General features: G+C 53.1%; 1 protein-coding gene across 3 annotated transcripts; it reads left to right on the top strand.

Annotated features, from left to right (window-relative positions):
* Positions 1-8,084: 8,084 nt before the first annotated feature.
* Positions 8,085-25,047, top strand: MED25 (mediator complex subunit 25). Of its 3 annotated transcripts, none has more exons than XM_039250285.1 (18): positions 8,085-8,290; positions 8,386-8,431; positions 8,843-8,967; positions 15,946-16,044; positions 16,407-16,527; positions 16,785-16,947; positions 17,073-17,203; positions 17,486-17,573; positions 17,665-17,858; positions 18,292-18,420; positions 18,796-18,881; positions 18,957-19,014; positions 19,141-19,248; positions 19,364-19,552; positions 19,956-20,027; positions 20,160-20,378; positions 20,702-20,882; positions 23,232-25,047. In XM_039250285.1, exons 1-18 carry the CDS (start codon positions 8,157-8,159, stop codon positions 23,474-23,476), a joined length of 2,388 nt encoding a protein of 795 aa, XP_039106216.1. In that variant the 5' UTR covers positions 8,085-8,156; the 3' UTR covers positions 23,477-25,047. The 3 variants fall into 3 exon arrangements, with proteins under 3 accessions (XP_039106216.1, XP_039106221.1, XP_039106228.1); XM_039250297.1 differs by lacking the exon at positions 23,232-25,047 and adding an exon at positions 21,357-21,489 and having other exon boundaries at positions 8,086-8,290; XM_039250290.1 differs by lacking the exon at positions 19,956-20,027.
* Positions 25,048-25,637: the final 590 nt, after the last annotated feature.

Raw genomic sequence — 25,637 nt, 5'->3', positions numbered from 1 at the left:
AGTTTGACTCCATTTATTTAAAGAAGAGAATGAAGAGCCCGGCGTAAAGGCAGTGACCGCGCCACGGCGTTGTCTAGCAAGCATCAGGTAGGCTAGGATGGTTTACGTTCTAAAATGATAAACAGCTGTGCCCGAGTCAAATATGGTGACGGTGCCGTGGCGTTGCCTAGCAACCACATTCCATTTAATTTCCAGGCTAAGGCTGTATAGAACTGTGCCCCACTCAAAGATGGCCGCCTGACGAAGCTCGAGCAAAGCCGAGAAAAATATCATCTCCCCCTTCACCCTCGCGGATGGTTTGGTCCGGGGAACGTTGCCTAGTAACCACCTTATGAGATGGTTGTTTTTGTTATTAGAAAAAAAGAAAGACGAAATCCTTTCTTTCCCAGAATCACAAAAATAAGGTTATTTTTGTAATAAATTTATACACGGTAGTGTAGCAAGCCGAACGTGAAAATACTCCCCAAAGCTTTTCCCGAAATAAAAAGTTGACATTTAACACAAAATATTCACACACATTTTTTACAAATAGAATCACTGTGCTAATGTTGCCTTCAAACTTTTTTTTCTTCTCAAACCACATAAATAGGTCGTTTTTGTTTAAATGTCTTTTGATAATCAACATTAGGGAAGTAACACAATCGATTTAGCCAATCCTGTATGGTCATACCTCGGTTTCTTTCTCCTGTGCGTTAAGTAAACTGATAAAGTAGAATTTAATTTAGTTACGAATTTAATCAGCTAGAACTTTTTTTGTTTTGTGAGAACAGTGGCCTTCATTCGCCCAAATGTATTTGCCAAATATGTAGTCACTTTAAAAAAACATGTCTCCTGAAAACATGTTTTGCCTGCGTTCTGCATTTGATGTCTAATAGCTGATAAGAAATGTATTAAGATGTTTATTCTCACACTAAATTGCATCAAACTTCTAGAGGAATAAACCTACATAAAATAATAAACGAGGTAAAATATCAGTTTCTCCCTATAGTTCTATGAATTTTTCTTTAGCCCATTTATATTTATATAAAATTTTTTAAAAAATTTTTAATGTTTTATTTTTGAGAGAGAGAGACAGACAGCGTGAGCAAGGCAGGGTCAGAGAGAGAGGGTAATACAGAATCCAAAGACAGGCTCCAGGCTCTGAGCTGGCTGTCAGCACAGAGCCGGCTGGGGGGCTCAAACCCACTGTGAGATCATGACCTGAGCCGAAGTCCATCGCTTAACTGACTGAGCCACCCAGGCGCCCCTAAAACATTTTTTTAATGTTTATTTATTTTGGGGAGAAAGAATGTGAGTGGGGGAGGGGCAGAAAGAGAGGGAGACACAGAATCCAAAGAAGGATCCAGGCTCTGAGCTGTCAGCTCTGAGCTGTCAGCACGGAGCCCATTGTGGGGCTTGCTGTGAACCTCAGGAACATAACCTGAGCCTATGTCAGATGCTCAACCGACTGAGCCACCCACAAGCCCTAATCCAATTATATTTATTATGACTACCAATATATTTGGATTTATTTCTACAATCTTATTTGCATATTATCGTGCTGCTTTTTAATGCTTTTTTCGTTCCCTTTTTAAATCTTTTTCTGGATTCTTTTTCTGTTTCCTCAGTACAATTTTTTTTTCCTCTCTCTTCTGTTTTCAAATTCATACACTGTAACTCCCTTTTAATTTTATTGGTTACCCTTGAAATTTTGCCATACACGTTTAATTTAGGAAGAAGTTAAATAAGATCTTAAACGCTCTCTCAGATAATACAAAGAGCGTATAATACTTACCTCTGTTAAACTCCCTCCAGACTAACCAACGAAGTGTTCCCAACTTCAACTAAGTGTTCCCTAACTTCAACTGTGACTTTTTTTTTGGTCTTCATCGAATATTTTTCTTATTTGATGCAGGCAATGTTTACTTGGTTTTGTTGTTGTTGTTTGAAAGGTTTTTTTTTTAACATTTATTTATTTTTGAGAGACAGAACACGAGTAGGGGAGGAGCCGAGAGAGAGGGAGGGAGACACAGAATCCGAAGCAGGCTCCGGACTCTGAGCTGTCAGCACAGAGTCCAATGTGGGGCTTGAATTCACGAACCATGGGATCATGACCTGAGCTGATGTCTGACGCCTGATTAGTCGGATGCTTAACTGACTTCTGATTCATTTACCCTCCTGTTTCCTTCTTGTCCCTCAAACTATCCTTTCAACATTATTGAAAATGTGCCTCCTTCCTGAGCACAGCCAACCTGTAGAACTGGTTCTGTCCTCTCGACACTTCTGACACCAAATGTGTGGGTTTTCCACACCAGGTAATTCTCCGGTTCTCTGTGGGTACCAGCTGGGTGTCTTACAAGTCAATTCAATTCTGACACTAACCACCTGGAGTCAGTGCAGACCCCAAAGGTCAAAGGGCTCAGGCCCCTGAGTCTGCCTCCACTTCAAACATCAGTTGTGGGGCGCCCGGGGGGCTCAGGCGGTTAAGGGTCCCACTCTTGGTTTTGGCTCAGGTCATGATCTCATGGTCATGAGATCAAGCCTGGCGTTGTGCTCTGTGCTGTTCATGGAGACTACTTATGATTCTCTCTCTCTCTCTCTCTCTCTCTCTCTCTCCTCTCTCTCAACAAACAAACAGAAATACCAATTGCAGGCAGTGGGTCCGCAGGTTATCCATACTTCTGTCTGAGTTGGTTACAAATTGGGGGTTCCACCTCCTCAGGCTTGATAATTTGCTATAATTACTCATAGAGCCCAAGGCAACATGTTATTAGTGTTGCTGATTTATTGTAAAATATATTATGAAGGCTAGCAATGAACAGCCAGATGAAGAAGTGCCTAGAAGTACCTAGAAGTCCAGAAGGGTCCTGAGGACAGATTCTGTCTCTGTGGAGATGGAGGTGCCTTCTTCCCCGAGCACGTGGATGCCTCCACCAACTCAATACCAACTCTGAACCCATCCATGCCTCTTGGGGGTTTTACATGCAGATTTCATTAGTTAGGCCAGACGGATTAGATCATTGGCCGTTAGTGATTAAGTTGATCCCCAGCACGCCCCCCCACCCCCAAAGATCCCAGGGGTCTTTGAAGCTCTTGTGTGAGGAACCAGAGGGAAACTGAGGCCACATGTTACGATAAAAGGTGTTCCTACTTCCCTTAACACAGGAAATTACAAGGGTTTTTGGAGCTCTGGGCCAGGAAGCGGGACCAGGAGCAAACCTGTATTTCTTATTCTGTCAAAACATCACATCTTTTAGAAAGTCTCTTGGAGTTGAAGTCTGTTGTTATTGCCTGGAATGGTTTCCTCCCACCTTCACACAGTTCTGGAGTGGTAGGTACTTTTTTTTCAAGATTTAACATAAACCACCTTCTTCTAGTGCTTGTTTTTGTGGTTAGGAAGTTGGCTGTCATTCTACATATAATTTCTTTCTGGAAGTCTGTTCTTTCATTCTGGAGGCTATGTAGGCTTTTCTTTCACTACAGTGAGTCAAAGTGAGCAGTTTTTTTAAAATGTAATTTTATACTGGCGTCTGGGTGGCTCAGTCGGTTAAGCATCCGACTTCGGGTCAGGTCATGATCTTGTGGTCCATGAGTTCGAGCCCTGCATCAGGCTCTGTGCTGACAGCTCAGGGCCTGGAGCCTGCTTCAGATTCTGGGTCTCTCTCTCTTCCTGCCCCTCCCCCACTCACGCTCACTCTTTCTCTCTCTCTCTCTCTCTCTCAGAAATAAACATTAAAAAAAATTAATGTAATTTTATATTCTGTGCTTCCAGAATCCAAGGATTCATGTTTTGTTTTGTTTACACTCATTTTATAAAGTAATCTCTAAGGGCACCTGGGTGGCTCTGAGTTAAGCGTCTGACTTAGACTCAGGTCATGATCTCACAGTACGTGAGTTCGGGCCCCATGTTGGGCTCTGTGCCAACAGCCTGGAGCCTGCTTCAGATTTTGTATCTCCTTCTCTCTCTGCCCCTCTCCTGCTCATTCTCTCACTCTCTTTCTCTCTCTCTCTTTCTGCCTCCCTCTCTGTTTTTCAAAAATAAATAAATGTTAAAAAGAATTAAAAAATAAATTAATTAATTAATCTCTCTGCCCAACATTGGGCTCAAACTCACAACCCTAGAATCAAGAGTTGCATGCTCTATTGACTGAGCCACCCAGGCACCCCTGGGTAACTTCTTATTATCTTCCAGTTCACCAAGTCTCCCTTTAGGTCACTTTCAATTACCCATTGTATTGAGGGTTTTTTTCCAACAATTATATAAAATGTCTCCCTAAATTCACCTATTCTTTCTCCATACTTTTGTGCTGCTGGGTTGGTCGTTGTGATTGTATTTGTGCAAGGCTTTTGATTGATTCTAGAATGGCTCCAAATGACCTCCACATCCTGCCCCTTAGTTACTTTTTTTTCTTTCCTGGTGTGCCCAGGGGACTGTGACTTGCTCTTAATGATGGGATTTTTCGGAAGTGGGGGGATGTCACTTCCGAGCTTCTGAGATGAAGATTTTTTTTTAAGTGTGTATTTATTTTTGAAAGAGACAGAGACAGAGAACGAGTGGGGGAGGGGCAGAGAGAGAGGGAGACACAGAATCCGAAGCAGCTCCAAGCTCTGAGCTAGCAGTCAGCACAGAGCCCAATGCGGGCTCAAACCCACGGACTGTGAGATCATGACCTGAACCAAATTCGGGACGCTTCACCGACTGAGCCACCCAGGCGTCCCCAGAGATTAAGTTCTAAAGACTGTTATCTTCTATCTGGCTTGCATTCTCTCTCTTGCTTGCTCTGAAGTAGCCAATGCTATGTTGTGATGCACCCAAAGGGGACCATGGACCTGAACACAATCTCAGGCTGACAGCCTGGGAGCGATCACAAGAGGAAGCGCGGAGGTGAGCTTCTCCAGTCCTGCCTTCGGATGATCAGCGTGCTGGCTGACGGTTTGATCACAGCCAGGGAGAGGCTCTGACGCTAGCTAAGCCACACCTGGATTCCTGATCTGCAGAAACCGTGAAACAATCCGCGTGGTTTTATGCCACAGAATTTTAGGGTAATTTGTCATACAGCTCGAGAGAACTTAGACAATGTCCTTTGTTTCTCTCACCGTTTTGCGCATTATGGTACAGTATGAACCCAGCCATTCCAGGACCTGGAGTCCCGGGGACACATCCATTAACTGTTGTTTCTGTGGTCTCTAACTTACAGTCCTTGCCTCTGTGCTAGTGGCCTTTGACTCTGAACTCCTTACTTGATATTGACCAGAGTCTCATGAGAAGGATTTCCTTCTGCTTATGCAGATTTGGAGGAGTGTTACCAACCTGGTTACCAACCTGGAATTAGCTCAGTGGCCCTGGGAGGACATTCCTTAGAAAAGAAAAAGACTCAGTTTTCCAATTCACATCTATCTTCAGGCTCTTGGTAATGCCTATGCAGGGATAATATACTCTGTCCTCTTTTTTGTTAATTTTTGAGTCTCTGTCTCTTTTGGGAAAGGGAAGGAGTCTTTTTTTTTTTTTTAAAGTTTATTTATTTTGAGAGAAAGAGAGAGAGAGAACAAAAAGCACGAGTGGGGGAGGGGCAGAGAGAGACTCCCAAGCAGGCTCCTCACTGTCAGCACAGAGTTCAATGTGGGGCTCAAACTCATGAACCATGAGATCATGACCTGAGCTGATGTCAGACGCCTAACAGACTGAGCCACCCAGGTGCACTAGAAGGTGGCCAGGGCATGGGGGTGGGGTGGGGTGGGGTGGTTCTTGAAGATTCTTGAAGAACCACATGAGGTCTACCGCCTAAGAAACCACCAATGTTGCAAAAACAGTATAACACCTAATCCATCATAATCCCAGAAGCCGAAGTCCAGGCCAAAATACCAAATTATTCACTTTTTTTTTTTTTTTTACCATTTGTAATACATGAATGGAAATGTTTAAAAATCAGTTCATGCAACCAATCATGCATTCAGCTTATCTAAAGAAAGGTTTCCTTTGAGGGGCGCCCAGGTGGCTCAGTCGATTGAGCATCTGACTCTTGGTTTCGGCTCAGGTCATGATCTTGCGGTTTGGAGGTTCGAGCCTTGCACGTACTGACTGCGTGGATCCTGATTGGGATTCTGTCTTTCCCTCTATCTCTGTCTCCCTCTCAAAATAAATACTAAATAAACTTAAAAAAAAAAAAAAAAAGGTTTCCTTTTAGTTAATAGGACCGATTTTAATTTTAGGAAGCATTTTAATCTTCTTACCTGTTGATCATTTTTCCTTTCTCCAATTTAATTTTCCTTAATTCTATTAAAATTGAATTACACTTGCATACAAAAAATGGGAGCTGCTTTAGATGAAAAGAAATTTGAGAGATACAATGTCTAAATATCTGTTTGGTCTTTGGATTCTAACATAAATAAAACGATTGGAAAAATGCATTTTGAGAGAATTGGGGTATTTGTGGATTTATTATTTTTTTAATGTTTGCTTATTTATTTTTGAGAGAGAATATGAGCAGTGGAAGGGCAGAGAGAGAAAGGGAGACAGAGAATCCAAAGCCTAACATGACTGAGGCTCCAGTCCAAGAACCGTGAGGTCATGACCTGAGCCGAAATCAAGAGTCTGGTGCCTAAACGACTGAGCCATTCAGGCGCCCCCTGATTGTGGGTTTAGATGATACTAAGAAATAATTTTGTTTGGGGTGAATGGCAGAGTGGCTATGTAAGAAAATGCCTGTAACTTCTTAGAAAGTTCTGCCAAGCACGTAGAGGTAAAATGATAGGATGCTGGGGCTTTGCTTTAAAAGGCTTCAGCAAGGGGCGCCTGGCTGGCTCAATCAGAAGAACATGCAACTCTCGATCTCAGGGTGGTGAGTTTGAGTCCCATGTTGGGTGTAGAGATTACTTAAATGAAAAAAAAAAAAAAGTCTTCAGCAAAGAAAATAAAATAAAAAAGGAATGGATAAGGTAAATGTGACAAAATGGTAATATGATTGTGTTTAAGAGGAACGCCCCCTGTTATTCTGAAATACATCGCCAAATTGCACTGGGGCAAGTTGTGTGGATTTAGACCCCGTCTAGACTTTGAGCCCAAACTACCACCCTCATGGACCTTATTCTTCCCAACATTAATTAACATGACAAAGGTAAAATGCTTTTTACTTGGTGAAGATAAGCAGTTTTTCGATGTTTATTTGCCAGTTTTAATTGTGTGTGTGGGAGAAGAGTCTCCTTACCATTAAAAAAAAAAGTATTTGTTTTCTACTGTTTTTATTGTTTACTAAGATGTATTTGTGTAGGAAATTTCAGTCAACACGTATGTCACAAATGACTTTCTCAGTTTATCGGGTTGGTTTTGTTTTTCAACTCGGTTTACGGAGACGTTTGGACAAATTAATATTTTATGTTTTCTGACTTTGGTGTGATGATAAACTCTTTTTCTAGCCTTCAGGATTATACAGCGTGGCTCTTTATTCCTTCAGCTACTTTTGAGGTTTCATTTGTTGCATTTACTTTTTTTTTTTTCCGCATTCACATTTTTAATCCACCTGGAATGTATTTATGTTCTAGGCCAGTTTCTGGCTGCTCTCCCAGAAAACAATCAGGGGTTGCCTGGCAACCGCCACTTGGGTCGGAATTCGGCTGCTTTGAGTGGGAAGAACAGCTGCACTCCCCTCCGAGTGGACGGCAGCCTTAAGCGTTGCCTAGTAACCCTGTTTCTGAGGATGTGATTGGAGCCTTTACGCGACCCTCCCCCCATCTCCTCCCGCCAGAAAAAAATTTAACTAGAAACCTAATCTCTGCGTTAGAAAACTAGGGCAGTGTACGCGTTGCATAGCAACCAGATCTCCTGACCCTCCCATTGAGACCAGAGTGGAACTGGCGCCTCGCTCAAAGATGGCGGCCCACGGTGTCTCTTTCAATATATGCCACTCTCCACAGTCCTGACAATAATTCAATCTCCCCCGTCAGGGTCCTGAAGGGGTTCGCTATGCGCTTCATCCCGCACGCGATGGGTGCGGACGCGGATGGAGATAGAATCGACGAGTCCTGCGTGCCCCGCACAAACATGGCCGCGGGCGCGTCCGGCAGCGCGGCTAAGACGTCCGGCGCCGGTGCACGCGCAGCGCAGGCGCACTTCCGCTCATCCCGCAGAGGCTGCGGCCGCGGCGGCGGCGGTGGCGGCGGTGGCGGCTGCTGCGCGGGGCATGGTCCCCGGGTCGGAGGGCCCGGCCCGCGCCGGGGGCCTCGTGGCTGACGTGGTGTTTGTGATCGAGGGCACGGCCAACCTGGGGCCTTACTTCGAAGGGCTGCGCAAGCACTACCTGCTTCCGGCTATCGAGTGAGTGCCGTTTGCGCGACTCCAACCCCGCCCTCCGATTTTAGTTCTCTACAGTCTCTTGCCTGACCCCGACCTTTTACCTCCGACCCTCACAGGTACTTTAATGGTGGTCCTCCTGCCGAGACGGACTTCGGAGGAGACGTGAGTCTTGGGACTTCTGAGTCTGAAGGAGGAGGCCGCCGGGGACCGGACTCCTGAGTCTGAGGGAGGAGGGTGCCAGGACTGGACTCCTGAGTCTGAGGGAGGAGGGCGCCCGGGGACCCGACTCCTGAGTCTGAGGGAGGAGGGTGACGGGACCCGACTCCTGAGTCTGAGGGAGGAGGGCGCCGGAGACCCGACTCCTGAGTCTGAGGGAGGAGGGCGCCGGGGACCCGACTCCTGAGTCTGAGGGAGGAGGGTGACGGGACGGACTCCTGAGTCTGAGGGAGGAGGGCGCCGGGGACCCGACTCCTGAGTCTGAGGGAGGAGGGCGCCCGGGGACCCGACTCCTGAGTCTGAGGGAAGGGGGAGGTGGGGTCCCAGATGAAAAGTTTCTCTGTCCTCCTCTCTCAGTATGGGGGGACCCAGTACAGCCTCGTGGTGTTCAACACGGTGGACTGCGCTCCTGAGTCCTACGTCCAGTGTCACGCTCCCACCAGCAGCGCCTATGAGTTTGTCACCTGGCTCGATGGCATTAAGTGAGCTTTTTGTTGTGCTTGGGTATGGGTGGGGGGCCCCTGTGAGGGCCCATAAACGGATGGTGGCTTGGCCTGAGCTTCAGGAACCGTCCCTTCACACAGGGCGGCTGAACGGACTGGGAGGGATCACTTCCGTGGTGGGTTCTATGTGCTCGGCAGTTTTGCCCTCCCGTTAGAAGGTAGAACAATCTTCCAGTTTAGGAGGCTTGTGAAGTACCTGCGTCCTCTCTACTGTGTGATTCTTTGTTGTTTCTGCTGTTTTCCATCTGTGCTGCAGTCTTCCCTTTTCAGAGGGGCACCTTGAAGCCTGAGTGCTAGGCTGGTGGGAAGAGGGCAGCATAGACCCTTCTGCACTTTGAATGGGATTTTGAATGTTCACGTTGCAGGCTCTGGCAGGTGCAGACAGCCTGAGGTCAGATCACAGATAAACCACAACAGAACCCCGAGACCGAGGAATCCCTGCTCCCTTTGTGCCTAATGTAGCTGGTAGCATATCTCCTATTTTTTTTTTGTTCTTAATGTTTGTTTGTTTATTTTGAGAGAGAGGGAACGAGGAGGGGAGGGGCAGAGAGAGAGAATCTCAAGCAGCCTCTGCACTGTCAGCACAGAGCCCCATGTGGGGCTCGCACTCATGAACTGTGAGATCATGACCTGTGCCAAAATCAAGACAGAATCCTAACCAACTGAGCCACCCAGGGGCCCCTTTCTTATTTCTTTAAATGGAAGATATTAGTAGTACTTGTCATATTTGTTTATTGTATTACTCATTGTTTGTTGCCTAACGGATTATCCCAAAACAGTGGCTTCAAACAAGAAGTGTTTACTATTTCATGCCATTTCTGTAAGTAAGGAGTTCAGGAGTGGCTTACCGGGATAGTTCTGGCTCAGGGTCTCATGAGGTTGCAGTCATCTGAGGGACTGGAGGGTCCATTTTCAAGGTGGCTCACTCTGTGGCTGCAGAATGCCCTCCCATAGTGGCAGCTGGCTTCTCTCAGATGAGCAACACGACAGATCAAAGAGGAAGTTCTGAGGGTTTTCACCATCAAGGTTTAGAAGTCACTTTTGCCACATTCTGTCCAGCTTAGAAGTCGATGCTGTTCAGTGGGGGGGAGTGTGAAGGGAAGTGAATGCCAAGGATGTGAATACCAGGAGTGGGGGTCATTGAGGGGCCTGGCTACCACGACTTCACGGTCATTCTCTGGGAATCAGATGAGTTGACAACTGCGTAAGACAGCACGTGGCATTTGTTACGTGCTAGATTAGCATTTGCTGTTTCGTGTGTCAGTTTCTTGGGTTGTGAATGGATAACGTGGTCTGTATCTCAATGCTCCTGGGAGGATCACAGGAAGTAATTTTTTGAGAGAGAGAGAGCGAGGTAGGAACAGAGAGAAAGGGAGACACAGAATCTGAGGCGGGCTGTAGGCTCCGAGCTGTCAGCACAGAGCCCAGTGAAGGGCTGGAACTCACGAACAATGGTGAGATCATGACCTGAACTGAAGTCAAATGCTTAATGGAGGATGAGCCACCCTGGCGGCGCCCAGAGCTGACCTTCATCCCGCACCTTCGCGCCGCCCGGCCCTGGCTCTGCTCTGTAGTTAGAGTTCATTAAAGGGCTGCTGTTCTCTTCATACTTCCGCACAGCAACTGTTTGCGGGGTGCCTGCTTCGTTCCAGGCTGTGTGTGTGGGACCGGGTGCTGCACGTTCACTGGGAAGTTGACACCCGAGTTTGACCCCTCATGGTCGTCGGAGGTAGCGGGCAGGACAGAGCAGCATTTCTCAACCTCAGGACTGGTGACACTTAGGGCCAAATCATCCATTGTCCTGTGCCCTGCGGGCTGTTCAGCAGCCTCCCCGGCCTCTAGCCCCCAGATGCCAGTAAGCCGCTTCCAAGCTGTGACCAAAAACCATCTCCAGGCATTGTCAAATGTCTCAGGGGTGTGTGTGTGTGTGTGTGTGTGTGTGTGTGTGTGTGTGTGTGCGCGCAAAAACCACTCCAGCTGAGAACTACAGAGATGGATTGTGGTGAGGCTTGAGTAACGTGAATGGGGGTCCTTGAGGCCCAGGTTCAAGTCTGAGTCCCTAGAACCGAGCGCAGGGTCTGGCACAACTGTGAGGAAAGAGTGAATGAATACGTGAGTGAACGCCTGCGCAGAATGTGCTTTAAACTCCTGATTCTTCCTGGGAAGCTGTGAGCTAAGGACCTGACTCTGATGTCCCTTCCCTCATTCTGGCAAGCGGCCAAGGGCTCCCTCCCCTGTCACAGCCCCATGCCTCTGGACCGCGCATGTCTAGGTCCCTGGTATTACCCCTGCTTTTTGTTTCCAGCTGGGGCCTGGCACCCAGAAGGCCCCAGGAGACCTTGACTGAGTAAACAAATGAGCGAAAGCCATGGAGAAGATAATCCCCAAGAAACCAAGCCTTCTGGCGGGTGATTAAGTGTTAGGAAAAACAGTTAAACCCCCTTACTTAAAACTTTCCATGGTCGGGTGGGGAGGGTCGCCTAGCTCAGTCAGGAGAGTGTGCGACTCTTGATCTTGGGGTCATGAGTTCAAGCCCTGCACTGTGTGTGGAGATTACTTAAGTAAAGAGTTAATGTTAAAAAGCCAAATAAGTAAGCAGACAAATCTTTCCAAAACATCTGGAAGATAAGAGGGAAGTGCTTTCTGAGACCATTCAGCACGTATCCACGCCTCCCCCTTGATCATCTTAGAACACACTGTGCTTTTAACCAAGTGAAAAAGCTCTGTGTGCCTGTGCTCCCCGTGAGCCCTCCCAGTCAGCTGATAAGCATTTTAAGCCATTATTTACCCTTTGCAGTGGTCATTGTTCTGCCAGGTCCTGTGTGACTGTCTCGCCCCAGTTTCGGTGACGTTTCCGGAAGGTCCAGCACAGAGACCACAGTCAGCGGTTGCGTTCCCACTTGGAGGGGAAATCATATCTTCCTCCAGGATGGCCGCACCTTAAGTCACAAAGCATTCTCGGTGTGACTTTCGAAACGTCCTTGCTTTGGGAGGATTTATTTCTGATGTTCCGTTTCCTTTCTTTGGAGAGGGGTGGGTCCCCCTCCTCCTCTGCAGCAAGTGACCCAGAATCCGAAGAAATCGAGGTAGAAAGAGAAGAGCCCTGAACGTGTTCTCCCTCAAATCGTGGCAGTCTGTTCACGCATGTGTGTGTGCATTCATTCATGCAGCGGATGTTTGTAGGCAAACTGTCCTAGGCCCTGAGGAGTGGGGGACATAGAACAGGCCGAGTCCTGGCCCCCCCCCAGGGGGGTGTCAGGCCTGCCCTCTGTTAACGTTCGTTCATTTCGGCCACCACCTTGGGCAGAAAGTGGGTGCCTGGGAAGCAGCGGGAGTCAGCCCACCTGTGGCGCTAGGGCACTCCCTCGTCCTCAGATTTCATGTTCATGTCATTGAGGGGCTCGGTTGGAATGAAGGCTTTTCATAAACTTTATGGTGTTCAAAACCTACCTTGCACCCCCCACCCCCAGTTTTCAAGCATTTCTTGATTCCTGGACAAAATACTGCATATCTCTCTGAGCTGGTGACAGCTTATGCTCAGGAAGGCAAAAAGCAAGTTTTAGGATCTCAAAGGGATTGGTCGATCACACTTTCTCTCGTAAAATTAGCCTTAATTTTAAGTGAAAGTGAAGTTCACATGACAGAGGTGATTAAAGAAACTTTTTTAACATTTTATTTATTTTTGGGAAAGTGCAAGTGGGGGAGGGGCAGTGAGAAAGGAGCAGAGGATCTGAAGCAGGCTCCGTGCTGACAATGGAGAGCCCAACACAGGGCTCGAACCCATGAACCAGAACCGTGAGATCATGACCTGAGTGGAAATCCAGAGTCAGATGCTTTTTTTTTTTTTTTTTAAGTCAGATGCTTAACTGACTGAGCCACCCAGGTGCCTCTGGGTGATTTATCTTTTTTTTTTTTTTTTTTTTAACATTTATTTATTATTGAGAAGCAGAGAGAGACAAAGCATGAGCAGCGGAGGGGCAGACACAGAATCCGAAGCAGGCTCCAGTCTCTGACCTGTCAGCACAGCCTGATGTGGGGCTCGAACTCACACACCATGAGATCATGACCTGAGCTGAAGTCGGACGCCCAACCGACTGAGCCACTCAGGTGCCCCTGGGTGATTATCTTAAAATGAACAATTTAGTGGTATTTCGTACGTTCACGCTGTGCAGCCACCGCCTTTGTCTGGTCCCCAAGCATTTTCATGCCCCTAAAAGGAGGACCACACACGGGAAGAGGTTGCTCCGTGTCTCCACCCCCACTGCCTCTGGGCCAGACCCCGGCCGGGGAGCTTTTGGCTCAAAAAGTCCCATGAAAACAGTGGCTTGATTTATTCAGGAATGGGGAGCGGTGGCAGGGTGGATACAGGCTGGTTCATTCATCGGGATCTGCCCCAAGTCTGTGACCTCGAAAGTCCCTTTGCAGAACATAGGGTGTTGAGGAAGAGCAGGACTGGGAGCAGGGGTGCGGGAGGAGGGTAAGGGGCAGTGGAGGGAAGGAAGGCTTCAGGCTCCGAGCGGCATAAGTGGCCCAGAGGGAGCCGAGGGCGGAAGCCTACAACTGGGAAGGGAATCCCGCTAGACCCTGGCTAGGGGTTGGGGGCTGGGCCGCTGTGGCTGCCGCTGCACCACTCACCGGTCCACGAGGCCTTTTCTGAGGTTCTGTGTGTCTTCAGAAACCTGGGCACCTGCTGAGATGGTTCAGGCTGCTTGGTCTCGGTCACTGAAGGCTGCCCCGGCCCTCGGTGTGCCGTGGAGGGAAGCTCTGATGGTCGCAGTAGCCAGTGAAATGTGATATGATCGGGGTGGGGGCCCCTAAAATCAGGTGGCAGGTGAGGCAGGCTTCCTGGAGGAGGGGACTCTTGGCTGGGGGTGTGGGTCATAGGATAGATAAGCAGGGATTTTCCTCCCAGGCCAGAGGAGGGGTAGGGTGTGGTCATGGGGCAGCGGGTAGCACAGGCAGAGGACTGGTGATGTGGCAGATGGCAGAGACCAGGGACATGTGAGACATTCTGGAAGACAGGGACCCACAGAAGGATGGAGCAGGTAGTTGGGCAGAGCCTGGGACACAGAGGGCCCCAGATGCCCAGCTAAGAGCTTGGCTTTATTTTGGCCTTAGTGGACGTAGTTGGATCGGTAGCTGTTTGTTTTCTTTTTTTTTTTTTAAGTTTTAAACTATGCCACACATGGGGCTTGAATTCCAACTCCAAGATCAAGCGTTGCATCCTCTACTGACTGAGCCAGCCAGGCACCCATAGCCATCAGGGTTTTCCGCCCTCCTTATTTTATTTTATTTTATTTTATTTTATTTTATTTTTATCTTTTTTATTTTTCTATTTTTATTCCCCCCCCTATTTTAAAGAGAGAGTGAGACAGTGCAGGGGAGGGGCAGAGGGAGAGAGAGAATCTTAAGCAGGCCTCTCCCCCCCCCACCCCCCAGCTCAGCACAGAAGCCGACACGGCTCCGTCCTATGACCCTGGGATCATGAGCTGAGTCGAAACCAAGACTTGGACTCTCAGGGTCTCCTGGGTGGCTCAGTCAATTAGATGTCTGACTCTTGGTTTTGGCTCAGGTCTTGATCTCACAGTTTGTGGGTTCAAGCCCCGAGTTGGGCTCTGTGGTGACAGTGTGGAGGAGCCTTGTTGGGATTCTGTCTGCCCTCTCCTCCCTCTCTCTTTCTCTCTCAAAAACAAACAAACAAAAAAAGAGTCAGACACTCAACTGAGCCATTCAGGTGCCCCCCTCCTAGTTCTGAGCCATCCAGGTGCCCCCCTACCCCCCAATTCGTTTTTTAACTCACATTTCCCAGCGTCTCCCTCATGTCAGACATCTTTCTTGGAGAGGACTCAGATCCTGTCCCTGCCTTGGGGAAACCAGTGCAGTGGCCACAATTCAAGGGGACAAAGCCCCCAAAGTTCCCAGAGAGGGGCCTGGCCTCCACCAACGTTCCCTGTGGCAGAGTCAGCCTCACGGCCACGTGACCTGAAGAATCGTGGCAACAGCCTGGCACAGATAGAGGCCTTCCCCACGCCGTGCCCCACGTGAGATGGTGCTGGTGACCTGTCTCCACATCAGACGCAAGAGAAACCCAGCCTGGGTGTTAGTTTCCAGGGGCTGCTGTGACGAAGCGGTCAAAATGGGTTGGCCGAGAGCCACAGAAAGGTAGTGGCCCCCGGTTCAGGATCCAGGAGTCTGCGATGGAGGTCGTGAGCAGTGCCGTGCTCCCTCTGCAGCCTCTAGGGGAAGAGCCTCCCTTGCCTTTTCTTTGGCTTGTGACTGTGTGACTCCAGTCTCCACATGGCTGTCTTCGTGTCTGCATTTCTCTATTTTGCATTCAGTTGCTCTACCCCTTAGCTGTACCCCCTGCATTTCTCTATTTTGACCAGAAGGATGTGGGTCATACTGGATTAGGGCCCACCCTCCGGCCTCAGCCTAGTCTCTGTAACTTCTGTAAACACCCTGTTTCCAAATAAGGTCGCGTTCTGGGCTGCTGGGGTTAGGATTTCTGTTTCTCTTGGGGAGGGGGGGACGCAGGTCAACCCTTGATGCTGGGAGGCCAGTGGAGGCCCCCGTGTGAGGTGGGCTGGGCTGGAGGTGGGGCCAGGGCAGGCCTTAAGGATGAAATAGGTGGCCCAGAGGGGAGACGTTCAGGGGATGGGGACATGGTACAGGCTCAAAGGCCTGGTGTCTGGGAGCCTTTCCCCGTTCTGTCCTCTGACAGGGCCTCTTGCCAGAGGGCCTCCCTCACAGGAGATGACAGATTACCCCTGTCCTTGCTCTTTGGGCCTGGGACTGTGTCAGCACTGGGGATAGAGCAGGGAACACAATAGCATCCCTATGTAGTGGTGTGTGGGGAGGAGGGCCACACGCAGATGGACTCTCCAGGTGTGGCCTGGGGGTGGGGAGGTGGCAGCCCTGGGTGCCCCATCCCCTGGCTGACAGCCCGGCCCCCTGCAGGTTCATGGGCGGCGGGGGCGAGACTTGTAGCCTCATTGCCGAAGGCCTCAGCACCGCCCTGCAGCTATTCGATGACTTCAAGAAGATGCGGGAGCAGATGTGAGTGTGTCCGGCATGTGGGGCCTGGGTGTCCCTTTCCGCCCAGCTCAGAACTCTGGCTCATGAATCCGCCCACTGCCTCACACTGGGGAAGCTGGCGGGCCCTGAGTGCTGGGGGTGGGCCCTGGCGCATGCCTGGTCTCCGAAACCTCACTAGGAAGAGGAGCCTGCTGTGGGTCTGTCTCGTGCTTCCTCTGCCAGCTGGGCAACCTAGAGGGAGTCAGGGTCCTCTCTGGGCCTCAGTGTTTTCAGCTGTAAAATGGGGCCATTACTCCCGACCTGCACCTCTGCTGGTGCCGGGTCTATCCCTTCTCTCAGGGCTCCTGTTCTGACAGCTCCGCGTCTTTCCTCATCCCTGGCAGCGGCCAGACGCACCGCGTCTGCCTCCTCATCTGTAACTCACCCCCATACCTGCTGCCCGCCGTCGAGAGCACCACGTACTCTGGGTACACGACGGAGAGTCTCGTGCAGAAGATCGGGGAGGTGAGGGCTCGGGAGTCCGAGGGAGGGGCTGGGGCTGGAGGTCCAGGTCTGAGGGAGGAGAGCGCTGGGGCCTGGACTCCTGCGTCAGAGTGGCCAGCTCCCCTCTTTTGGAAGAGCTGTAACCCAGAATGCCCTGGGGCAGCACCTACAGGTCTCGTGGTCATTGGTCTCAGAGGCCGATGGGAATTTGGGTTTAGGGCCCAGCAGGTGCGGTGGCCCTGTGGCCCCACCTTGACCACTCATCTCTTCCCTCGCAGCAAGGGATCCACTTCTCCATCGTGTCCCCCCGGAAGCTGCCTGCCCTGAGGCTTCTGTTCGAGAAGGCGGCTCCCCCGGCCATGCTGGAGCCACTGCAGCCGCCAACAGATGTGAGCCAGGACCCCCGGCACATGGTGCTGGTGCGGGGGCTGGTGCTGCCAGGTGAAGACCAGGTGCCTATGGGGTGGGGGGGTGCAGCCCCCCACCAGGCTCCCTCTGACGTGAATTTCTCTCCCTTTTCTCGAATTCCTTCTCGTGGGGCCTGGTTGTCCATCCTTTGCTCTCAGTTGGGGGTGGCTCAGCCCCAGGCCCCCTCCAGCCGAAGCAGCCTGTGCCCCTGCCGCCAGCCCCGCCCTCGGGCGCCACACTCTCGGCGGCCGCCCAGCAGCCTCTGCCCCCGGTGCCCCAGCCGTACCAGGTACGGACGTTGCCAGGATGGGGACATGCTCCTGGGGCCTCGTGGGAGAGACCCAGCAGGATGTTGGGGCTTATGGGGTGATGGGAGTCTGCACGGGGACCCCAGGGTGGGTGGGACTCTCGGGGCCAGAGAGTGGCATCATTGTGGTGTGATGGCAGCCGTGAGGCCCTGCTGTGTCATCACAGCTGGGGTAGCTGAGCCTGGGGGGCGGCCACGGTGGCATGGCCCCGTGGGACACCGGGACCGGGCTGTGTGGCCCTCATCACCTCCCCCCGCCCCCAGGTCCCTGGGAACCTGAGCGCAGCTCAGGTGGCTGCCCAGAATGCGGTGGAAGCGGCCAAGAACCAGAAGGCCGGGCTGGGCCCACGCTGTGAGTCCTGGGGCCGGGCTGCGGATGGGCTGGGGTCAGCTGGGCCGCTCTGCACAGCCATCCCCACCTCTTCTCTTGGTCTCTCCCACAGTCTCACCCATTAACCCTCTCCAGCAAGCTGCTCCGGGAGTGGGTCCCCCCTTCAGCCAGGCTCCGGCCCCACCACTACCCCCGGGGCCCCCCGGCGCCCCCAAGCCACCCCCAGCTTCCCAGGCCAGCCTGGTCTCTGCCGTGGCACCCGGCCCAGGCCTGGCCCCCCCTGCACAACCTGGGGCACCGTCCATGGTAGGTGCTTGCACTCCTGCCCTGCCGCCCTCCTTCCAGCCTCTAATCTGGCAGAGGCTGAGCAGCCCGCCTTCCCGAGGAGGGGTGAGGGCATGTGGGTCTTGTTCAGAAGTCTTCGGGTTCACGGGACTTGCGCCACCAATGACCGAGACTGGAGGGTCTGGGGATGGAGTCGTGAGTGGAGCTCTCTGGCTCCTGGTGGGGAGAGCGGCCCTGATGACCCCAAGGGATCCCAGGAGTCAGGGCATCACGGGGGTTCAGAGGCCTCCAGTCCTGCAGGGGTGAAGCATTTACAGTCCCGGGACCATCGAGTCCTTGAGAAAGGAACCTGCGTTCTGTGCTTCCCGCCACTCTGTCTGTCTCTCGGGCTGTGCCGCCCAAGAGACCGCCTGACCCTACTCCGTTGTCCTCCGTTCCCCCCCCTCCCCGGCAGGCGGGTGCGGCGGCCCAGGGTGGGGTGAGCGGCCCTTCCCCTGCCCAGCTAGGGCCCCCAGCCCTCGGAGGGCAGCAGTCCGTCTCCAACAAACTCCTGGCCTGGAGTGGGGTCCTTGAGTGGCAGGAGGTGAGTAGCATGAGGAGCCGCGTGGGTCCTGTGTCCCGTTAGGACATGGGGCTGGGTCGGGGTCCCTCTGGGGCCATGGGACTTGTCCTGAGGAGACAAGCCTGGGACTGGTCGTTCGGGGTTTGGGACTAGGAAGGCAGTGAGACCTGTGTCGCCGCTGAAGAACTGAGATGCGGGGTCGGGATGGGTTCCGGGGATCATGGAGTCCAGAGCTTGTGCGATTGGTGGTCTGGAAGTGGGGTCCACGGCCCCCTTCGTGGGACTTACACTGGGGGAGCCCCTGCGTTCTGGGGCTCCCAGGCGAGGGCAGGGGAGGCCGAGGGGACTGGGGTTTGGGGCCCTTTTCACCGTGACACGCGCCACTTTGCCACTCAGAAGCCCAAACCCGCGTCAGTGGATGCCAACACCAAGCTGACACGGTCACTGCCTTGCCAGGTCTACGTGAACCACGGCGAGAACTTGTAGGTACCTGTGGGGGCAGCGGGGGGGGGCCGCGGGCGTGCACCCTCCTGACGCCTCTTTCCTGTGACCCCCAGGAAGACCGAGCAGTGGCCCCAGAAGCTGATCATGCAGCTCATCCCGCAGCAGCTGCTGGTGAGTGGCTTGCGGGAGCGCCCGCTGCCGTCATCGCTCCTCCCCGCGTGTGTCCGCCCTCGCCCCTTCCCACCCCCTGCCGCTCCCCTCCGCACTTAGCTGCTGGCCGGCCCCTGTCTCCCCCAGACCACCCTGGGCCCTTTGTTCCGCAACTCAAGGATGGTGCAGTTTCATTTTACCAACAAGGATCTGGAGTCCCTGAAAGGCCTCTACCGTATCATGGGCAACGGCTTTGTGAGTCCAGGGCTGGGCGGGCCCCGAGCGCCTTCAGGGCTTCTGGAACCTGGTGGGGTGAGGGGCCGCCACCTCCTCCTCCTTGGGGGGTGACGGGCGCATCGTCCCCCTCCAGGCCGGCTGCGTGCACTTCCCCCACACGGCGCCCTGCGAGGTGCGCGTCCTCATGCTCCTGTACTCGTCCAAGAAGAAGATCTTCATGGGCCTCATCCCCTACGACCAGAGCGGCTTTGTCAACGGCATCCGGCAGGTCATCACCAACCACAAGCAGGTCCAGCAGCAGAAGTTGGAGCAGCAGCGCGGGGTGAGTGACCCTGGCCCCCTTTCCCCCAGCACCCCCACCCCTGGCTGCCCGCCCCCCTTCCCCACCCACCCCCAAGGTTCCAGCCAGAGCCCCGGGATCCCTCCTGGGCCCTCCTGCCAGCTCTCACTGTCCTCCGAGCCACGGCCGCCTGAGTTCAGTCCTGTCCCCACATTTTCCCATGATCTTTGTACCCTTTCCGGTGTGTGTATCGAAGCTCTGAGACCGTCCCCTCTTGGACATTAGAGAAAGTAAGGTTTAGTTCCCAGACCACCCACTCCCAGGGAACGTTCCTAGCTGCTTACAGGTTCCCTTCGGGGCTCAGAATGCTCCTCCCCACCCCAGATGCGGGACCCCTACTACCCCCTCCCACCCTGGTCACTGACCTGCTCCCTGTCCCACACAGATGGGGGCACAGCAGGCACCCCCCGGGCTGGGCCCCATTCTGGAGGACCAGGCAAGACCCTCACAGAATCTGGTGAGGAGAGGGCTGATGGGGTCAGGGCCAGGGAGGGGAGACCCCAAAGGACACTGTCATTCTGACCTGACCTTGGAGGCCAGGAACTCTGGGGACTCTGCCTCTTCCCTCACCCCCATCTCTTCCCACCAGCTGCAGCTCCGCCCACCACAGCCCCAGCCTCAGGGCACCGTGGGGGCCTCTGCAGCCTCGGGACAGCCTCAGCCCCAGGGTGCTGCCCAGGCCCCCCCAGGCGCCCCCCAAGGCCCTCCTGGAGCAGCCCCCGGCCCCCCCCCTCCTGGACCCATCCTTCGGCCTCAGAACCCCGGGGCCAACCCCCAACTGCGGAGTCTCCTCCTCAACCCACCGCCGGTGAGATTTGGGGGTGGGGGCCAGATGGGAGCCACGAGGCCTGGACCCTGGGCCCTGACGTTTCTGGACCTTTTGTTTAGGGGGGAAGGAGGCCGGCTTGGGTCAGAGGGTATGACTAGGCCCCATGCAGACTGACTCTTCCGTGTCTGTCTGTCTTATGTGGGCTGCTTTTAAGATTCTCTTGAAGAAGGACCACCCTGTAGTCCCCAGCCACTGGATGAGATGTTCCCTGGGCAGCTTCCATGCTAGAGGCTACTTGGTGGGGGGGGAGGGGGGGCGGGTTCCTGCTGGGGTCCTCTGAGCCACTTTCTTTGATTTCCCAGCCCCAGACTGGCGTGCCCCCACCCCAAGCCTCCCTCCACCACCTGCAGCCACCAGGGGCTCCTGCGCTGCTGCCCCCACCACACCAGGGCCTGGGGCAGCCCCAGCTGGGCCCCCCGCTCCTGCACCCACCACCCGCCCAGTCCTGGCCCACACAGCTTCCCCCGAGAGCTCCACTGCCAGGTAAGGAGCTCCCTGGGGAGGGTGGGGCTCTGGGCCGAGTATCCCAGCAGCCCCTGGCTAGAGCCTCAAGACCCAGGGCTCCTGGGAAGTGAAGTCCTGGATTCAAGGATGGCAGCTGGTTCCCCCATGGCTCTTGGGAGGCTCTGAGGGTTTCTGGAGGACACAGCCCAGGGGATCAAGACCTAGCAGGGCAAGAGCTCTTTCTGTGATTCCTTTCCTGCGTGTCCTGGATCGAAGGGCAGCATAGTCTTAGGGCCAGAGAAGGAGTTGGGGGGATGGGCTTCTAAAGGCTCATGGGAATTGGCACAATTGTGCCCTGATGGGGCCAGAAGGTGCCTCTGATGGGCCCCCCTGGGGCTTCCTATAAAAGTCGTAAGTCGGGCTCCCAGAGGAGGAGGGAGGAAGCAGGCCCAGGGCCCTCTAGGGCCCCAGGGACTACTGGGAGATGCAGTCCCTTCCCCCACTGCCCCCCAGGTCAGATGCTGCTGAGCGGGGGTCCCCGGGGCCCGGTTCCTCAGCCGGGCCTGCAGCCCAGCGTCATGGAGGACGACATCCTCATGGATCTCATCTGAACCCCCGACACCCAATAAAGTTCCTTTTAACACGCGCCCCGGCTCCCGTCACTGACGTCCCCAGGACTGGGCAGGAGGAGACCCGGGGGGGAGACCTCTCTGTCCTTGTCCTCGCTTCAGCAGATCTCTGTGAGGTTCCGGGCTGTGACGCCAGGGCCTCAGCAAGGAGTCAGGCAGTCTGGTGCAGCCTGGCTTGGGGGGAACGTGGAAGCAGGCAGGCAGAGCTCCCGGGACCTTGTGCCCTCGTGGAGGTAGGACAGGCACTGCATGGCCCAGAAGGGGCCTCTGAGCCACCGGACTCAGCAGTCCTGGGAGAGAAACAGGAGTCAGCAAGGCTGGGAAGGACGGAGGCAGACGGTGATGTAGGTACGGGTACAGTGGGACTGAAACACACGGAAGCAGGACCAAGCTTGGGATGTTCAGAGACACAAGTCCGGCACGAGGAAGGAAGGGCCTAGCGAGGTGGGCAGGTGCGGGGTTGGGAGGAGGCCAGGCCCCCCACGAAGTGGCTCGAGGTTTGTCCTGGGGACTCGAGCCACGGGAGGCCACGTGCAGGGGGCAGGCCTGGGTTGGCCGGCTGTCACAAACGGTCTCTGGGTTGCGGAGTGCGACAGGGTGATCAGTACAAGGCCAGGAACACAGGGAGGAGGCTGGGGTGGTGGCCTGGGGAGGAGAGAGGCCAGTGGAGGGGCTGGGACCGAGTCGGGGGGCAAGAAGGGTGAGCCTGGGGACCGACCTGCCATGCAAAGGAGGTGGGGGTTAAGGGGGTGTGGTTGAGTGGGCTCCTGGCCTGGGGGTGCTGATATGCGGTGGAGCCTCCCTGAGTGAGAGCAGTGTGAGGAGCCAGTAGTAAGTGCCGATAGGCCAAGGAATGTCCAAGTCACAGGGGGTGTGTCGGGAGATCAGGATTTGTTCTTAGGAGACTGTGTTTGATCATTGAAGCCACGGGAGCGGACAGGGCCATGTACGAGGAGAGGGGCAGCCTCAGGTCCCAGTTAGAGCCTGACCTCCCAGTGCTTTAGATAGGGTGGACGGTGTGCCTGCCCTGGAGATGGAAAAGGTGGCAGGAATCAGGTGTGAGACGTGGCGAGGTGAGTGTCCTCAGGCGTCTGGGGGGCACCTGGGTACAGACACGATGTGGGGTACAGGGCGGCCCAGTATGGAGGCAGGGAGTTGGCCTGTTGTCAGACTCTAGACTCGCGTTGCTTAGAGCGTGGTCCACGCCCGGACCACCAGCATCCATGTGGTTAGGGACGCTGATGAACATCAGATTCCTGGGCCCCATCCTAGGAGAGAGGTTGCGACCTGGTGGCCCGTGGGCCACTCTGCAGATGAGTTTTGTTTGGCCTTCCCTGTGTTAGAATATGTAGCATTTTTTTTTCTAACAAGTTGTAAAAATTGGGATAATTCACACACACACACACACACACACACACACACTCTCTCTCTCTCTCTCTCTCTCTCTCTCTCTCTCTCTCTCTCTCTCACACACACACACACACACACACACACACAATCTGCAGCCTTGGCTCCTCTTGAGGAGTCAGAAGTTCTGGCACCTCCGGCCCGCCCTGCTGCCTAGCAACAACGGGCTGGAGCCACCCCGGTCGATGGGGCATGTGCTCTCTGGTTCGCCACAGTCCACACCACTCCTGTTTGGCTCCCCCACCGCAAGGCACAGGGTCATTCGTTGCCTTTGGGCTTGAGCTGTGGTTGTTCCCGTGGTAGCATTCAAAGGAGAGTGAAACCTTTCTTGTACCCATGTCTCTATCAAAAGTGGCAAAACGAAAGAGAGACCGAGAGGGCCACGTGTTTCGAGAAAAATGGGAGCGAGCCTATTTCTTTGTGGAAGTGAAGAGCGTGCCTATGTGCTTAATATGCAAAAAAATCGTGTCTGTGTTGAAAGAATACAACCTGAGACGTCACTATGAGTCCAAGCACAGTAAGAGCTTCGACCAGTACACAGAGCAGACGCGAGACGCGATACTCAATGAACTGAAAAAGGGCCTCAAGCGTCAGTAGGGTTTGCTTCGGAAAGAAAGCAGGTCAGAGAAGTGGTGCAGCTGCGAGACGCAGTTCCAGAATATCGAGGAAAGAACCATCCGGGCATTAAAACCTTCCACAGACGGCGAGCCCATGAAGGAGCAGGACGGTGCGTCCCAGCCAGAAATGCGCGCCAGTTGAGACTGTTGTTTCAGCCAAATGGACATTCGCATGGCGCCGTGAATCGAAGATAAACCAGATTTCTAAGTCCGGTTGCTTGAAAGAGTCTGATCGATTGTGGCCTTTTCTGTTGTCGCTCACGAACTATTCTTACCGGCCGGTTAGCTTTATTTATTTGTGGTGTTGAGAATTTTGACATGGCCGAAGAAGCCTGTGACGCAGTGCCAAGGCAGGCCTGGCACTGGGAGGTGAGCTATTTTTTATGTACCGAGAGAAATGACAAGCTTCACTTAGACTGGCTAGAATTCCGAAGCGCAGCGGCAGACAGGTGTGGCAACCTAGTGACCTGTGTCCCTGGAGGGGGCCTCGTCAGGACGCCTCAGTCCCAGGGGGCAGCATTTGGCAAGGACGCAAGTCAGCGTGTTGCCTTGATTGCCAGGAATTGAATCATGTTCAGAAAGTAACACGGAACACACCACAGACGTCCTCGACACGACACCTGACCTTTAACCATGGGCAGGTTGAATGTGAACTTGATCAATGTATTTTCCAGAAGCTCTGTGACCTGGTCATCACGTGATGGTGTGGAAGGAATCCGAACAGTTGAAATCTATCCCCTTGGTTTGTTTCTAGTGAGGCGAAGGCCACACCCCAGTCAAAGACTTTCGGTCGAGGTCACAATCCCTCTGAACACTATTTCTCTGCAAAGACGTTCACGAACAGCTACTTGAATGTATGATCGTGTTTGCCCAGTCCTAGCAAAGATGGGGAAGCCATTGGCAAGGAAGTATTTCCTTTGCCACAGCTGGGTTTCTAAAAACAAAAGACATGGCCCAGACCGTATTCACCCAGATTGTGGGCTTCAAGACCAAATTCTCCCCAAAGGCTCTCCACATCCAGACTTTGTGAACATGAACTAACACTGTCCGGTTTGCCTTTGCGGGTTACTGTCGATCGTGTGAATGCAGACCTGAGCAGTAATGAACTACAGTGCAATAGGGTGCTGGTTTCCTAGATGTGATTCTGGGGAAGCTCACAGCCACACGGCTGTCCCCAGTAGTTGTCCTGAGTCTCTGTGTCTGGAAGTACCCACGCCTGCGAACAGCTGTTTTCCGTTATGAAACTGAATCACAGTACCGTTCCCAGTTCAGGATTCAGGGTTGAATTCTTAACTGCCCGTCCCATCCCACCGTGACATCCAAAGGCCTGACGTTGACCTCTCGGTGAGGAAGGGATGATGTCAGCCTTTGGCTTCAAATCAAAGGAGCAACAGAATTAATGAAAGAGAAAAATTTTAATAATTAAATATTTCTATTTTTCAATTTGTATTTTTTCAATTTTGAATTTGAAACATGAACGCCAGTATCCCACATGTTTGTATTGTGTTCCATGCATTCGCCATCATTCAGTAAAGATACAATTTGACGATATTTCTGGCCGTCGACTTTTGTCATGCCTGGCTAGTTCACTCATTTATGTGGCCCGCCTGGCCCCCGTAGGCATTTGAGTTGACCGTCCTGCCCTAGCTCTGCTGAGTGAAGTCTGGGGGAGGGAGGGAGGCTGGGAACCGGCCACCTTGAACGAGCTCCCTGGGTGACTGTCCTGCAGATGAAAGGCGGAGTAGGAGACGCTGGCAGTAGTTGAAGAAGGGACAGTGGGTGACGTTTCTCAGGCAGCGTGTGTAGCAGGGGTTTTTGAAAACTCAGATGGCTTCAGGGACCAGGCAGGTGATGGAAATGTGTGAAGCAGACGGGTGGAAGACAATAGGGAGTGACGGGGACTGTGGCGAACTTGTCGAGTGCTTGCTCCACCTAACGGCACTCAAATTGCAACAAAAAACACTGTGAGGACCAAACAAAATCCGCTTGTGGGTCTGATGAGGCCACCAGGCCACCATTTTGCGACCTCTGGAAGAAGGAGAAGACAGGGACAAGGACAGCCCTGAGACCGAGCCACACGTCAGGGTCGGGCAGGGAGCCAGGAGGCAAAGGACCAGGCGAGTGTGTTGCGGAAGCTAGGT

The sequence above is a fragment of the Hyaena hyaena genome, unplaced genomic scaffold (genome assembly GCF_003009895.1).
Source record: "Hyaena hyaena isolate Hyena2069 unplaced genomic scaffold, ASM300989v1 scaffold_9, whole genome shotgun sequence".
Classification (NCBI taxonomy): Eukaryota; Metazoa; Chordata; class Mammalia; order Carnivora; family Hyaenidae; genus Hyaena; species Hyaena hyaena.
Note: the sequence above shows the minus strand (reverse complement) of the source record. Positions and strands in the feature narration are given on the sequence as shown.

Excerpts from the sequence above, each read along its gene's own strand:
- MED25 (XM_039250285.1), top strand. The coding sequence starts at position 8,157 with ATGGTCCCCGGGTCGGAGGGCCCGGCCCGCGCCGGGGGCCTCGTGGCT. Across the intron at positions 17,204-17,485 it reads CGGTGCCCCAGCCGTACCAG|GTCCCTGGGAACCTGAGCGC; the intron begins GTACGGACGTTG and ends CCCCGCCCCCAG. Across the intron at positions 17,859-18,291 it reads AACCTGGGGCACCGTCCATG|GCGGGTGCGGCGGCCCAGGG; the intron begins GTAGGTGCTTGC and ends CCTCCCCGGCAG.